General features: G+C 44.0%; 1 protein-coding gene across 3 annotated transcripts in view; it reads left to right on the forward strand.

Annotated features, from left to right (window-relative positions):
• sema5ba (sema domain, seven thrombospondin repeats (type 1 and type 1-like), transmembrane domain (TM) and short cytoplasmic domain, (semaphorin) 5Ba) overlaps positions 1 to 16,893 on the forward strand; it is a 339,576-nt gene that overhangs the window by 201,197 nt on the left and 121,486 nt on the right. For all 3 annotated transcript variants that reach the window (XM_060828274.1, XM_060828276.1, XM_060828275.1), the window contains exon 9: positions 1,988 to 2,273. In XM_060828274.1, the coding sequence (XP_060684257.1) occupies positions 1,988 to 2,273 (286 nt within the window). The remainder of the gene's footprint in view (positions 1 to 1,987; positions 2,274 to 16,893) is intronic.

A 16,893-nucleotide genomic window follows, 5' to 3' on the forward strand; every position in this document is an offset into this window, starting at 1 on the left:
AGGGAAATCATGTCTCACAAATGTGATTGAGTATTTTGAGGAAGTAACCAAAAAGACTGAGGAAAGAGCGCAGACGCTATTTACATAGACTTTACTAAAGCCTTTGATAAGGTTCCCCACGGTCGACTAATTAGTAAAGTTAGATCACGTGGGATTCAGGGAGAGCTTACCAATTGGTTACAAGATTGGCTTGATAGTAGGAGACAGAGGGCGGTAGTGGAGGGTTGGCTTTTGGACTGGAGACCTATGACCAGCAATGTTCCACAGAGATTGGTATAGGGTCCTCTTTTGTTCGTCATTTACATAACCATTTAGATGAGAATTTTGGAGACATAGTAAATTTGCAGGTGACAGAGAGACAATGAAGAAGGTTATCTAAGGTTACAAAGGGATCTTGATCGATTGGGTCGATGGCCCGAGGACTGGCAGATGGAGTTTAATTTGGATGAATGTGAGATATTGCATTTTGATAAAACAAACAAGGGCAGAACTGATACAGTTAATGACAGAGCCATGAGTAGTGTTATAGAACAAGAGACCTAGAGGTTTAGATACATATTTCTTTGAGATTTGCATCACAGGTAGACAGAGTGTTTAAGAAGATGTTTGGCACGCATGCCTTCATTGCTCAGACCTTTGAGTAGAGGAGTTGGGAAGCCATGTTGAGGTTGTGGAGGATGTTGGTGAGGCCACTTTTCGAGGACTGTGTATGGTTCTGGTCACCCTGCTGTAGAAAGGATATTATTAAACTGGAGGGGGTTCAGAAAGATTTACTAGGATATTGCCATGAATGGCGGGTTTGAGTTATAAAGAGATGCTGGATAGGCTGGGACTCTTTTCACTGGAGTATAGAAGGTTGAAGGGTGACCTTATAGAGATTTATAAAATCATGAGGGGCATAAATAAGGTGAATAGCAAAGGTCTTTTCCCCAGTGTCCTGAGTTCAGAACTAGTGGGCATATTTTTAAGGAAAGATAAGTAATTTTAAAAAGGACATGTGGGGAAGCCTTTTACACAGAGGGTGGTTCATGTGTGGAATGATTTAGATTTAGATTTGATTTATTGTCATGTGTACCTCAGTACAGTGAAAAGCTTTGTTTACAAGCAGTACAGGCAGATCACAGTAAGCAAGGACATACAGATCACTGGGTGAGAAACCTTGGACAGAGTGAGGCATGCAGGGTAAACAGCAAAGGACGTGCTCTAGGCAGGATCAACATTAACAAAACCAGCATTATATGAAGTTAGACAGTCCATTCATCAATTTAATAACAACTGGGAAGAAGCTGCTCCTGAACCTGCTGGTGCAAGCATTCAGATTTCTGTATCATCTGCCTGATGGAAGAGATTGTAGGAGAGCAATTGTAGGTTGTAGGAGAGAATGAACTTCGAGAGGGAATGGTGGATGCTGGTGTAGTTACAACATTTAAAAGACATTTGGATAAGTACATGAATTGCACATGACTTTTGGGATGAGTTTAGTTTGGGAACATGGTAAGCATGGATGTTTTGGACTGGAGGATCTGTTTCTGTGCTGTATGACTCTGTGACTCCACAATATTGAGTCTTAGAGGTTAGAAAGTGTCTAAGCAGAAAATGAGGTGTTGTTCCTTGAGATTGCAGTATGCTTCGATGGAACATTACAGGAGAATAGACATTTTAACAGGAGAACAAGGTGACTTATTGAAATGGCAAGCAACTGGAAGGTCAGGATCATTCTGAGGGACAGAGCAATCACCCAGTCTGCATTTGGACTTGCTGATCTTATTGTGAGCAACAAATCCAATCGAGTAGGTTGAAAGCAGTACAACTAAAATGTTGCTTCACCAGGAAGGTGTGTTTGAAGCCTCCAATTGTAATATTTGGGGAGGGACAGTGAAGGCCACAGGTTAGGGGTGGGGGGTTTGGGGGGGGGGGGGTGATGGTGGGCTCCCTCCTGGGGCCTTCCCTCATCAGTAATTCCTGTGCCTTCCTCCTTCCTTTCCAGAACCAAACTTCATCTCAGCATATGACATTGGCCTCTTCATCTACTTCTTCTTCCGTGAGAACGCTGTGGAGCATGACTGTGGGAAGACTGTCTATTCCCGCGTTGGGCGTGTCTGCAAGAGCGACATTGGGGGGCGGTTTCTGCTGGAGGACACGTGGACAACCTTCATGAAGGCCCGGCTCAACTGCTCGCGATCGGGGGAGATCCCATTTTACTACAACGAGTTGCAGAGCACATTCTATCTTCCCGAGCAGGACCTCATCTATGGAGTCTTTACAACAAATGTGTAAGTGCTTATTGAATGTCCATTGGTCTCCCACACCTTCCTGTGCGCCAGCCAGTCAAGGTGCTGGTGTCATTTCTCGGTGAAGCTGTGACATCAGGGGCTGAGGACGTCAGTTGTCGAAAAGTGTGATGAAGAACTCATGCTCGAAATGTCGATTCTCATGCTCCTCGGATGCTGTCTGACCGGGGCTGTGCTTTTCCAGCGCCACACTTTTCGACTCTGATCTCCAGCATCTGCAGTCCTCACTTTCTCCTAGCTGAGGATGTCACTCAACTTCCATTTTGAAACCAAAACATTCTGTCTGTTTAGATTCACATTTCTTTCCAATATGAAAAAACAACCTGGAATTAAGAGTGTAGGGATGAGCATGAAATGGTTGATGATTGTTGTAAAAAATTCCATCTGGTTGACTAATGTCCTTTAATGAAGGGAATGTGCTGTCTCACCCAGTCTGGCCCACAGGTTCAGAAAGATTCCAGGGTCAAAGAATTCCAGCTACAAGAGAAGCTGTGATTGTTCTCCTTGAAGCTAAAAGATTGAAGGGAGATTTAATTAAGCAGTGATTTAGTAAGGGAGAGAAAGAAAACTGTATTAGTTTTTGTGTTGTTTAAGAGATGAGTATTTGTTTATTTATTGTCCATCCCTAATTGCCCAGAAGGCAGTTAAGAATCCACCACATTGCTGTGGGTCTGGAGTCACATGAAGACCAGGTCAGGTAAGGATGGCTGATTTCTTTTCCTATAGGACATTGTCACGGCACTCTTAAAGGTATATTACACACTTTCAACTTCATAGCAGCATTAGTGAACCAGATAGGTTTTACAACAATTGATGGTTGCTATTGGTTAGCTTTTTATTCCAGACTGTTTTGAAGTCAAATTTCATCATCTGGCAGATCCCTGTCCCCTAAACATTAATTTGAGGATCTGGATTACTAGTCCAGTGATATTACTACTATGCCTCCCCCAGTCCAATGACTAGTTGACACAGATTTAAGGTCATGGGCGACAGATTCAGGGTGGATGTGAGGAAGAACTTCCTTACCAAATGAATAACAATGAACTGAACCTCAGAGGGGAGACGGTCAATGACATTAAAATGAAATTGGACAAAATAAATGTGTAGGATGGGGGAATGGGAATGGGATTGACTGGACTGCTCAACCATTTGGGATCAATGGTCCTTAAAACACTGTTTGACCCATTAGTGCTTCTTCTAACAGCCTTCTCAGCATGTCCTGTGCCCTTCAAATATTGATCAATTTGTGTGTCTGTCCACAGTTAGGATAAGAACTTGACACACTGCATTTTCTTTTCTTTCATGGGATATCAGCATCATTGGCCAAGCCGGTATTTATTGATCATTCCTAAATTCCCTTGAGCTAAGTAATATGTTCCACCATTTCAGGGAGCCCTCTCATGCCAAGGTGTGGCCCCAAATACTCACCATGGCCCATCATGCCACCATGCCAAGCCACAGTGGTTTAGTGGTCATGTCACTGGACTAGTACCCCAGAGGGACGTGGGTTTGAATCCTATCGTGACAGATATGGCAATTTGAGTTCAATAAACATATGGAAGAAAATGTTGGTTTAACGGCAATCGTATCACTTGTCATAAAAACACATCTGGTTCAGCAAGATCATTCATGGAAGGAAATCTACCATCCTTGTCTGGTCTACACGTGACTCCAGACCCACAGCAACATGCTGACATGTTAACTGACCTCACGGCAATTGAGGATGGATATAAAGGCTCCTTTAGCCAGCAGAGCCCAAATCCCATGAATGAATTTACAGAATGTCCCTTCTTCCGGCCCAATGGCTCCTCATTCCCCCAAGTCTTGACATAGCACTTTCACATAGCACTTTCACATAGCACTTTCATGCCCATTCTACACTGTACAGAAGCCACAACCCCTTAATTGGCAGTTGGATGTGCAACAAAAGACCTTTATTCATAACTCCACGCGTTAAAACCACGCGTTTAAAACAAATGCCATTCACTACATGGGAATTAAAATGTCTGTCATCCAGACTTCCTACACTTTCAATACTTGAAACCACAAGACACTTGATATCGCTTTGGGTTTTGTAAACAAACATTGTGAAATCGTTCCAGATCAGACAGCCTCAGCTGTCAATCAAACAGGGACTCAGGTGTTTCAGCAGGGTCTGAGCTCTTAACCAAGCCTCATTATCCTTCTTCACTGAATAGAATAGAATATTGGGATTAGTTTTGGGTTCAGATTAACAGGTAGGGTGCATGCCAATGGGATTTGTCTGGGTTTATGTGGCGTGTTGGGAAGAGACTGGGATTGTGGGAATAGTTTGCTATAAGATTAGGTTAGATTACTTCCAGTGTGAAAACAGGCCCTTCGGCCCAACAAGTCCACACCGACCCACCGAAGCGCAACTCACCCAGACCCACTCCCCTACATTTACCCCTTCACCTAACTCTACGGGCAATTTAGCATGGCCAATTCACCTAACCTGCACATTTTTGGACTGTGGGAGGAAACTGGAGCACCCGGAGGAAACCCACGCAGACACGGGGAGAATGTGCAAACTCCACACAGTCAGTCGCCTGAAGCAGGAATTGAACCCAGATCTCTGATGCTGTGAGGCAGCAGTGCCACTGTGCCGGCTACAAGACATTAATAGAATAGTCCACTTAATCTGTGATCAATTCAGAAATTTGGGGAGACTGACATGCAGTGGTTACTATTTTAAATCGGTATCAAATTGAGCTATCAGGCTGATGTGATCCATTCTGTACTCTACATATCTATCAAGACGGAAGTTCACCTTTAAGCAAAGCCTGCCAAAAATAAGCTCAAGTTTTATAATCCCAGGTAATGGTAATTGTGGACAAATCAGATTTCAGAGTGAAAACTGACTTGATAGACCATAAATTGTAATTTTGCAGTTTGGATCCTGTGCTGGCCAGTGGCTGCCAGTGTTCTCTGAACAAAATGACACAAGTTTATTATGCAGAAGGGAAAACTAAGTTATTTATTTATGGCAATTTAGAAAGATCACATCATAAGCATCAATACCATTACCAGTCACTCAATCCCATAGAAGTATCACTACTATAATAACTTTACAATTCGTTGCTCAAATGACTCTTTTTAGCCCCTTTCCTTTGACTGCTGAAACAGCTTAAGATTCCTTTTCAGTTCTGATGGTCAGGAGATTTCTTACCAGCTCTGATGGCCTGAATATGTTTTTTCCAACTCTGACAAATATTAGGGTAACATGCTGGCTCAGTGCTGCCTAATAGTATCAGGGACCTGGATTTGATTCCAGCCTCGGGCGACTGTCTGTGTGGAGTTTGCACATTCTCCCCGTGTCTGCATGGGTTTCCTCCGGGTACTCTGGTCTCCTCCCACAGTCCAAAGATGTGCAGGTTAGGTGAATTGGCCATGGGAAATACAGGATTATTGCCAAAAGAGTTGGTTCTGTGTGGGATGCCCTTGGAGGGTCAGTATGGATTTGATGGGCTGAATCACTTGCTTCCAAACTTTAGGGATTCTAGGATTTCTACAATTTCTCAGAAATCTGGAAACTTCTACAAACCTAAAACAAAAAGTCCCCTCTTCCTCTGAACGTAAGCTGCTACTGGCATCAGCCTTTTGTTTCTCTATTTTAAAATCATTGATCTTCTATCTAGCTGATTGCATTATTAATCTTCAGTCATTTAATTTTCTTAATTCATTCACAAGATGAGGCTGTCACTGGCTAAGTCAGTATTTATGACCAATCCCTAATTACCCAAAAGGCAGTTAAGAGTCAACCACATTGCTGTGGGTCTGGAGTCACATGTAGGCCAGACCAGGTAAGGAATACAGATTTCCTTCCCTAAAGGGCATTAGTGAACCACATGGGTTTTGCCCAACAATGGATTCAGGGTCAACGTTAGACTTTCTTATTTCCAGATTTTACTGAGTTTAATTTACACCATCTGCTGTAGCAGGATTTGAACCCGGGTCCCCACAACATTTCCTGGATTTACAGTCTAGCAATAAAATCACTGGTCTATTTCCTCCCCATGCTTGCTTGAAAAAGCTTTCTTCAGTTCGCTGTTCAAAATGACTTTCTGGCCTTTATTAAAAGAAACCAGTCACCTTCACCGAACCGAAAGCTAAAATCTATTTTTGCTCCACTTGCAAATCCCAGTTTCCAAACCTATAAACTGCAAAGCTTCTTCACGCACGGAGTTCTGATTAAATGGAGATTGCAGTATTGAATCTGTGAAAACAGTGAGGAAAGCCTGCATTAATATCCCAATTACACTGAGGTAAGACACTGAAGCTAAGGCTTCTGTGTGTGCGAATGCAAGCAGCAAGAATTCATTTACACCCTCCACCCCTACCAACCCCTCCTCCCACACTCCTTGCCTGTCTTATAAACAGAAAGTCTTAGTTCACGTGTCTCCTTTATCTTGGCGAATGAGACTCTTTGAGGTGAACACCAGCAAAAAGACCAAAGCGCATTCTGTTTTTTTTTACAAAACAATCTGATAGAGCTCAGGCTGTGACTAATCTGTTGTGAGTGGAGATGGAGGGATTGTATTTGTCAGAAAACCAGTAATTGCTTTGGCAGATTGCTTTAATAGCTCTAGCCTATGTCCCCAATTGTTTTTTTGAGGAAGTGTCGCTGCTGTTTTCTTAATACGAGAAGAGCATAAGACAAGGCCCCAAGGTCTGTGTCGCATGAATATTTTACCTCACCTGAACGTTTAGAGCAACCCATTCGGCCTAAGTAGGGGGCAATTTGTGGCATAATGTACTGATTGTTCAAGGACATCACCCAGATCCTGGTAAGATGAGAACTCGCAGAGAGATGTGGAAGCATGATTTGTTTAATTTGTGAACTATTCAGCAAAGTTCTTGCTTAATTTTTGATCAGTATGTGAACCTCTATGCGTGCTCAACGCTGAGGACAACTCGGCATAGAGTAGGATTATCAAGTCATGCGGCACAGAAGCAGGCCCTTCGGCCCACCATGTCTATATCAATCAGCGAAAACCAAGCTACACTAAGCCCATTTATCTGCACTTGGCGCATAGCCTACTTTGCGCTGGCATTTTGAGCACTCACCCAGATGCTTCTTCATGTTGCATGGGTACCTTGCCTCTCCCATCCTCTCAGGCGTTGCGTACCATCAGTATGCAACTGTGGGGTATTCTGACATCAGTGGTCAAGGCACCTTACAGTGTGGGTGCCAACGAGGCAGGACTTGAAGCAACCCTTATGCTTCAAAGATAGCCAGTTGTATTTGCATCCAGGATGTTAACACAGGCTGAACAGCACTATGCTCAGATTGAGCAAAAGTGCCTGGCTATTGTCTTTGCCCGAGAGCATTTTAAACAGTCTCTGTTTTTCAGGGATAAAGTGACCCTGGGGTCCATCCACAAGCCATTTCAAAGCATCCTTATAAAACTGCTTCCATTTGTTCCAAAGAATCTCCAAAAAAAATGTTATATCATTTGCAGGGATACCATTCGGATGTTGGATACAATCAAGGGGAACTGATGTAGATTGTTGATGTGCTGTCAAGAGCAGCACTCCCTGTGGAAAATGTCAAGGGGATGCTAAAATAGAGCATGACATCTGACAGGTTCATGAGAAGCAACACTTCAACCCAGCAGAATCATTGAATCTGAAATACAAGTACCTTGCTTGAGTTAAGGAAACCACGCAAAATGCAACTTTTTGTTAATCATTCATGGGATACAGATGTTGCTAACTAGGTAACAGAATTCATTGCCCATGCCCAGTAGCCCAGAGCCAGTAAAGAATCCACTAAGTTGCTGCAGTCTGGAGGAATGGGTTGGCCAAACTAGATAAGAACGGTAGTTTTCCCTCCCTAGAAACTACTAGTGAACCAAAAAGTGTTTTGCAGCAAGTGGTGGTTACGTGGTCATCATTAGGTTTCGTTTTGTTTAATTGAATGCAAATCTCACCAACTGCTGCGATGGGTTTGAAATCCATGTCCCATTAGTCTGGGGCTGTAATGAATACTAATCCAGTGACGTTATCACAACACCACACATTCCCCACAGGCACTTCAGGAACTATGAACGGATGATCTGAAACGTTAAAGACACACTTGCTGAAGAGTGTTTTGAATATGCGGAAAAGAAGTAATAGCACAAGATGGCAAATAGAGTCACGATCCCTAAGGAGGAGCGAGAGGAGATGGTGAAACAACATGGTGCAGGCCATCAAGGAATTAAGGCTTGATTGGGGAAGGTTTAGTCTAGATAAATGCAAGGAAAATCAAATCAAGTAGAACTTATACGATGAATGCTAAGGTCCTGGAGAGTGTTGCTCAACAAAGAGACCTTGGAGTGCAGGTTCTTAGTTCCTTGAAAGTGGAGTCGCAGGTAGGTAGGATAGTGAAGAAGGTGTTTGGTATGCTTTCCTTTATTGGTCAGAATATTGAGTAAAGGAGTTGGGAGGTCATGTTGCGGCTGTACAGGATACTCGTTAGGCCGCTGTTGCAATAGTGTGTGCAGTTCTCGTCTCCTTCCTATCAGCAGGATACTGTGAAACTTGAAAGGGTTCAGAAAAGATTTACAAGGATGTTGCCAGGGTTGGAGGATTTGAGCTACAGGGAGAAGCTGAACAGGCTGGAGCTGTTTTCCCTGGAGTGTCTGAGGCTGAGGGGTGACCTTATAGAGGTTTGCAAAATCGTAAGGGGCATGGATAGGGGAAATAGACAAGGTCTTTTCCCTGGGGTGGGGGAGTCCAGAACTAGTTCCAGGTCATAGGTTTAGGGTGAGAGGGGAAAGATATAAAAGAGACCTAAGGGGTAACTTTTTCACGCAGAGGGTGGTGCATGTATGGAATGAGCTGCCAGAGGAAGTGGTGGAGGCTGGTACAACTGCACCATTTAAGAGGCATTTGGATGGGTATATGAATAGGAAGAGTTTGGAGGGTCATGGGCCGGGTGCTGGCAGGTGGGACTAGATTGGGTTGGGATATCTGGTCGGCGTGGATGGGTTGGACTGAAGGGTGTGTTTCCATGCTGTACATCTCTATGACTCTATGATAAGAGAAATGCTTCACTGGTCCAACATGAGCAATGAGATTAAGAGTCACATCAGCTAGTGCAGTGCTTACAACAAGTACCAAGCTAAGCCAGCTCGGGATCCTCTCTTGACACACACAACATTTCAGGCACACCATGGATAAAGATGGGAGTAGTTCTCCCCCTCACTCTGTCAGTGTCTTGATTTTGAGCTTTCCTCAGCTTTGCTCTGTGATCTTCAGCATGTTATGAAGTTACTGTGCAGCTAATGTTCTGGCCTTTTACATAGTCATAGTCTGAGAGTCAACAGCATGGAAATAGATCCGTCGGCCCAACCAGTTCCTGCTGAACATAATCCCAAACTAAACTAATCCAACCTGCCTGCTCCAGACCCATATCCCACCAACTGTTTCTATTCATGTATTTACCTAAGTGCCTTTTTGATTAGATTAGATTCCCTACATTGTGGAAACAGGTCCTTCGGCCCCCAATGGCCCTCCAAATAGTAACCCACCCAGGCCCATTTCCCTCTGACTAATGCATCCAACACTATGGGCAATTTAGCATGGCCAATTCACCCGACCTACGCTTTTTTGGACTGTGGGAGGAAACCGGAGCACCCAGAGAAAATCCACGCAGACACGGGGGAGAATGTGCAAACTCCACACAGACAGTCACCCAAGACTGGAATCGAACCTGGGACCCTGGTGCTGTGAGGTAGCAGTGCTAACCACTGAGCCACTGTACCACCTAAATGTAGTAACTGTGCCCAAATCCACCACTTCCTCAGGAAGTTCATTCCACACACAGACCATCCTTTGTGTGAAAAATCTGCCCATCTCTTTTTAAAATCTCACTTTAAAAATGTGCCCCAAGTCTTGAAATCCCTATCTGAGAGAGAAGACACCTATCTATTATCCTCATGATTTTTAAAAACTTTGTAAGATCACCTCTCAACCTCCCATTCTCCAGTGAAAATGTCCCAGCCTATTCAACCTCTTCTTATAACTCAAACCTTCCATACCCTACAATGTCCTCTAAATCTCTTTGGAACCCTCTCTAGCTTAACACTTTGAGCCATAGCTTCATCCAATCCTGCCCCTAGAAAATCAATTATAGAGTCATAGAGAAATCAAGCTGTACAACATGGACATAGTCTATGCCGATCAGACATCCTCAATTAATCTAGTCCTATTTGCCAGCATATGGTCCATATCTCTCTTAACCCTTCCAGTTCATATACCTATCCAGATGCCTTTTAAATGTTGTAATTTTATCAGCCTCCAGCACTTCATCTGGCAGCTCATTCCATACGCGCACTCTGCCTGAAAATGTTCCCCTTAGATCCCTTTTCAATCTTTTCCCTCTCAAATTAAACCTATGCCCCCTAGTTCATATCTAGTAAAGAGGAAGAAGGAGGCTTACATAAGGTTGAGGAAACAGGGTTCAGACAGAGCAGTGGAGGGATACAGGATAGCCAAAAGGGACCTGAATAAAGGGATTAGGAGAGCTAAGAGAGGGCATGAAAAATCCTTGGCGGATAGGATCAAGGATAACCCCAAGGCATTTTATGCGTATGTGAGAAACATGAGAATGACGAGAACGAGGGTAGGTCCGATCAAGGACAGTAGTGGAGATTGTGTATTGAGTCGGAAGAGATAGGAGAGGTCTTGAATGAGTACTTTTCTTCAGTATTTACGAACGAGAGGGACCGTATTGTTGAAGAGGAGAGTGTGAAACAGACTGGTAAGCTAGAAGAGATACTTGTTAGGAAGGAAGATGTGTTGGACATTTTGAACAACTTGAGGATAGACAAGTCCCCCGGGCCTGACGGGATATATCCTAGGATTATGTGGGAAGCAAGAGAGGAAATTGCAGTACCATTGGCAATGATCTTTTCGTCTTCACTGTCAACGGGGTTGGTACCAGGGGACTGGAGAGTAGCGAATGTTGTGCCCCTGTTCAAAAAAGGGAATAGGGATAACCCCGGGAATTACAGGCCAGTTAGTCTTACTTCTGTGGTAGGCAAAGTAATGGAAAGGGTACTGAGGGATAGGATTTATGAGTATCTGGAAAGACACTGCTTGATTAGGGACAGCCAGCACGGATTTGTGAAGGGTAGGTCTTGCCTTAGAAGTCTTATTGAATTCTTTGAGGAGGTGACCAAGCATGTGGATGAGGGTAGAGCAGTGGATGTAGTGTACATGGATTTTAGCTGAAAATGTGTTGCTGGTTAAAGCACAGCAGGTTAGGCAGCATCCAAGGAACAGGAAATTCGATGTTTCGGGCATAAGCCCTTCATCATTCCTGATGAAGGGCTTATGCCCGAAACGTCGAATTTCCTGTTCCTTGGATGCTGCCTAACCTGCTGTGCTTTAACCAGCAACACATTTTCAGCTGTGATCTCCAGCATCTGCAGACCTCATTTTTTACATGGATTTTAGTAAGGCATTTGATAAGGTTCCCCATGGTAGGCTTATGCGGAAAGTCAGCAGGCATGGGATAGAGGGAAATTTGGCCAATTGGATAGAAAACTGGCTAACCGGTCAAAGTCAGAGAGTGGTGGTAAATGGTAAATATTAAGCCTGGAGCCCAGTTACAAGTGGAGTTCCGCAGGGATCAGTTCTGGGTCCTCTGCTGTTTGTAATTTTTATTAATGACTTGGATGAGGGAGTCAAAGGGTGGGTCAGTAAATTTGCAGATGATACGAAGATTGATGGAGTTGTGGACAGTGAGGAGGGCTGTTGTCGGCTGCAAAGGGACTTAGATATGATGCAGAGCTGGGCTGAGGAGTGGCAGATGGAGTTCAACCCTGCCAAGTGTGAGGTTGTCCATTTTGGAAGAACAAATAAGAATGCGGAATACAGGGTTAACGGTAGGGTTCTTAGTCAGGTGGAGGAACAGAGGGATCTTGGGGTCTATGTACATAGATCTTTGAAAGTTGCCACTCAGGTGGATAGAGCTTGTAAGAAGGCCTATGGTGTATTAGCGTTCATTAGCAGAGGGATTGAATTCAAGAGTCGTGAAGTGATGTTGCAGCTGTACAGGACTTTGGTTAGGCCACATTTGGAGTACTGTGTGCAGTTCTGGTCGCCTCACTTTAGGAAAGATGTGGAAGCTTTGGAGAGGGTGCAGAGAAGATTTACCAGGATGTTGCCTGGAATGGAGAATAGGTCGTACGAGGATAGGTTGAGAGTTCTCGGCCTTTTCTCGTTGGAATGGCGAAGGATGAGGGGTGACTTGATAGAGGTTTATAAGATGATCAGAGGAATAGATAGAGTAGACAGTCAGAAACTTTTTCCCCGGGTACAACAGAGTGTTACAAGGGGACATAAATTTAAGGTGAAGGGTGGAAGGTATAGGGGAAATGTCAGGGGTGGGTTCTTTACCCAGAGAGTGGTGGGGGCATGGAATGCGCTGCCCGTGGGAGTGGTAGAGTCAGAATCATTGGCGACCTTTAAGCGGCAATTGGATAGGTACATGGATGGGTGCTTAATCTAGGATAGATGTTCGGCACAACATCGTGGGCCGAAGGGCCTGTTCTGTGCTGTATTGTTCTATGTTCTATGTTCTAGTTCTGGACTCCCCCACCCCAGGGAGTCCATGCCTATCCATGCCCCTCATGATTTTATAAACCTCTATAAGGTCACGCCTCAGCCTCTGACGCTCCAGAGAAACCAGTCCCAGCCTGTTTAGCCTCTCCTTATAGCTCAAACCTGCCATCACTGGCAACATGCTTGTAAATTTTTTCTGCATCTTTTCAAGTTTCAGAACATCCTTCCTACAGGAAGGAGACCAGAATTGCACGCAATATTCCAAAAGTGATTAATCAATGTCCTGTACAGCCACAACATGATCTCCCAGCTCCAGTACTCAGTGCACTGACCAATAAAGGAAAGCATACCAAACAAACACCTTCTTCACTATCCTATCTACCTGCGGCTCTATTTTCAAGGTGCTATGAATCAGCACTCCAGGGTCACTTCGTTCAGCAACTCTCCCCAGCACCTTACCATTAAGTGTGTAAGTCCTGCTCTGATTTGCCTTTCCAAAATGCAGCACCTCACATTTATCTAAATTTAACCTCCAACTGCCTCTCCTCAGCCCATTGGCCCATCTGATCAGGGTCCTGTTGTAATCTGAGGTAACCCTCTTCACTGTCCACTACATCTCCAATTCTATGTCATCTGCAAACTTCCTAACTAAAACTCCTATGTTCACATCCAAATCATTTATATAAGTTGAAAAGCAGTGGACCCAGCACCGATCCTTGTGGCACTGGTCACAGGCCTCCAATCTGAAGCGCAATCCTCCAACACTACCCTCTGTCTACTCCCTTCGAATCTCTTTGAGTTCTATATCCAAATGACTGTCTTTTGATTTCAGATTGATTCACTTACTTCAGATTTCTGTGCTATGGTGAACCTATGGTGAACCTCTGAATTGCTTATCCAGTGACATTATCACAACCTCCCCATATGCAAGTGAAAGAAAACTCACCCAGCTGATTCCTGGGACAAAAGGGTTAATCTAATGAAGAAAGATTCAGCTGATTGAGCCAATGCTGACAGGGTTTTAGAAGAATGAGAACTGATCTTGTTGAAATGTATAAGATTAATAAGGTTTTGACAGGGTTGATGGTAGGGGGATGTTTCCCTCTCTGAGGCAATCTAAACCGAGGGGTTGAGGTGAAACTCAGCACAATCTGCAAGTACAGCACCTCATGTTCTGCTTGGGAACTCTACAGCCTTCTGGAGTCAATATTGGCAGTTTTAGGGTTTGAGGCACCCTCTCTAATGTCCTTACCCCAAGCCCCACACACCAAGCCTTGTTGTGGTTCTGCTCGCCGAGCTGGAAGTTTTTGCTGCAAACGTTTCGTTCCCTGGCTAGGGAACATCATCAGTGCTGTTGGAGCCTCATGTGAAGCGCTGCTTTGATGTTTCTTCCGGTATTTATATTGGTTTGTTCTTGCCGCTTCCGGGTGTCAGTTTCAGCTGCAGTGATTTGTATTACAGCTGAAACTGACACCCGGAAACGGCAAGAACATCCATCAACAGACACATCGACCTGGACCCCACATACAAATCACTGCAGCTGAAACTGACACCCGGAAGCGGCAAGAACAAACCAATATAAATACCGGAAGAAACATCAAAGCAGCGCTTCACACGAGGCTCCAACAGCACTGATGATGTTCCCTAGCCAGGGAACGAAACGTTTGCAGCAAAAACTTCCAGCTCGGCGAGCAGAACCACAACAACGGATACCCGAGCTACAAATCTTCAATCAGATTTTAAACACCAAGCCTTGTTATCACATAGTCTACTATTACACACAGCCCATTGTTAGCCACTAATAGTCCCCATTGGCAGCCATTCATTCTCCTCGGCTGATTGTTACTTAATCCTTTGTTCTTCTCTCTCTTTGCACTCAATAGCCCACTTATTGTTGACTCCCTACCTTGCCCTCCCCCCCCCCCCCCCCCCTACCTTCTGCATAAAAAACAATTTTTTTTCCCCAACTACCATCAGTTCCAAGAAGGGTCGCTTGACCCGAAACATTAAATCTGATTTCTCTCCACAAATGCTGCCAGACTTGCTGAGCTTTTCCAGCAATTTCTGTTGATAGTTTCGACCCTGGAGAGCACTGTTTCAGCAGAAGGTCATCTGATTCTGATCCGAAGTACTATGTTTGTGTCTTCTCAATATTTTCCAAACGTTTTTATCATATACCTCCAAACAAAAGCACCTTTTCTCAGCCTGCTATTCTAACATGGCACAAAGAGTAGGCCATTTGGCCCTTCGAGCCTGCACCACAATATAGTACAATCTTAGCTGTGTTGCTGCTTTTCCCCCATATCCTTTGATCCTATGTGCTCAAGAGCTATATTCAACTCCTTCTTGAAATCATTACAATATTTTGGTCCCATCTGATTTCTATGGCAGTGAATTCCATTGGCTCACCACTCTCTGAATGAAGACATTTCTCCACAGCTAATTTGTCCACAGTCCTAAATGGTTTACCCCATTTCCCCAAACTGCGATCCCTCCTTTCATCATTGGGAACATCCTTTCTGCATTTGCCCTGTCTAGTCTGATCGAATTGTATAGATTTCTATGAAATCTTAACTTCCATTTTACACCCCTTCAATTGGTGTAAAATGCAGTGAGTACAATCCTAATAGATTCAGTCTCTCTTCACATGGGTGGGTTGCGCTTCGGCGGGTCGGTGTGGACTTGTTGGGCCGAAGGGTCTGTTTCCACACTGTAAGTAATGTAATGTCAGCAATCAGAGAAGCCCAGGTGACTGTCTAATTAATACCTGTGATGTGGAGGCGCTGCTGTGAAACTGGGGTGGACAACGTCAGAAGTCACATGACATCAAGTTTTGGTCCAAAGGTTTATTTGAAATCACAAGCTTTTGGAGCACTGTCCCTTCCTCAGGTAAAGTGACTTCACCTGTTGGACTATAACCTGGTTTTGCGTGACTTCTGACTTTGCCGAATTAATACCAGCCACCCCGAATACAAGTAAAACCAAAGTAATGTACAATTAACAATGTAAAGTCACTCCCAGTATATGAGGAATGGGGAAATAACTGTGAGCTTGTCAGCATCTAATGAACAATATTTCATAACTGGCTCTACAGACATGTCAGAACAGGTTAATTTAAAAAAGCTGTTTACAACATGTTCCAACAGGTTGATTAAAATAGCTTGAGGGCTTTTGTGGTTTGGCAGTGTCCCAAACTCTGGGTCAGTAGGTCAGGGCTTAGTCCCACCTTCTCCCAGACATAACATGTCTGAACAGGTCGATGTAAAAATATCGATTCCCAGTTTCCAAATGTAAGCAGCCATGGCCCTCCCACTGGTAGACTCTGTCTGAAAGGCATATCTTCTCACACATAGCCTCTACTGTTTGGAAGGACAAGCACAGCAGATACATGGGGACACCACTGTCCGCAAATTCCAGTCCATTCTGACTTGGAAATGCATTGCTGTTCCTTCAGTGTTGTTGGATCCACGTACAAGTACTCCCTCCCCAATGTGTAATATGTGTAATCCTGTGAAAAAAAAGCATAGAGGAAAACTTTTTAGATGAAGAGACAAAAATCGAAGATGCTGGAAAAGCTGAGCAGGTCTGGCAGCACCTGTGAAGAGAAATCTTAGAGTTAAGGTTTTGGGTTGAGTGTTCCTTCTTCAGAACGGATTTCTCTTCACAGATTTTGCTAGACCTGCTGAACTTTTCTGGCAATTTCAATTTTTGTTTCTGATTTACAACATACGCAGTTCTTTCGGTTTTTATGTTTTCGATGAAACTTTATAATCATTGGTCAGTGCAGTTGATCCGATTTGAGAGCTACATCTTTGAAAAAGAAAGAGCTGTGCAGTTATCTGGCATCTTTCATGAGCTTTATTGGCAGTGAGGAATTGTAGATGTGTACTGCAGATGTTGTTGCAATGTGGGAACTGTGGGAGCTAATTTACACTCAGCAAGCTCCTCCAATTACCATGTGATAATAACAACATGATCTGTGTTAATGATGCTGATTATAGAGTAATCACTGTATCCAGTCACATAG

The sequence above is a fragment of the Hemiscyllium ocellatum genome, chromosome 7 (assembly GCF_020745735.1).
Source record: "Hemiscyllium ocellatum isolate sHemOce1 chromosome 7, sHemOce1.pat.X.cur, whole genome shotgun sequence".
Classification (NCBI taxonomy): domain Eukaryota; kingdom Metazoa; phylum Chordata; class Chondrichthyes; order Orectolobiformes; family Hemiscylliidae; genus Hemiscyllium; species Hemiscyllium ocellatum.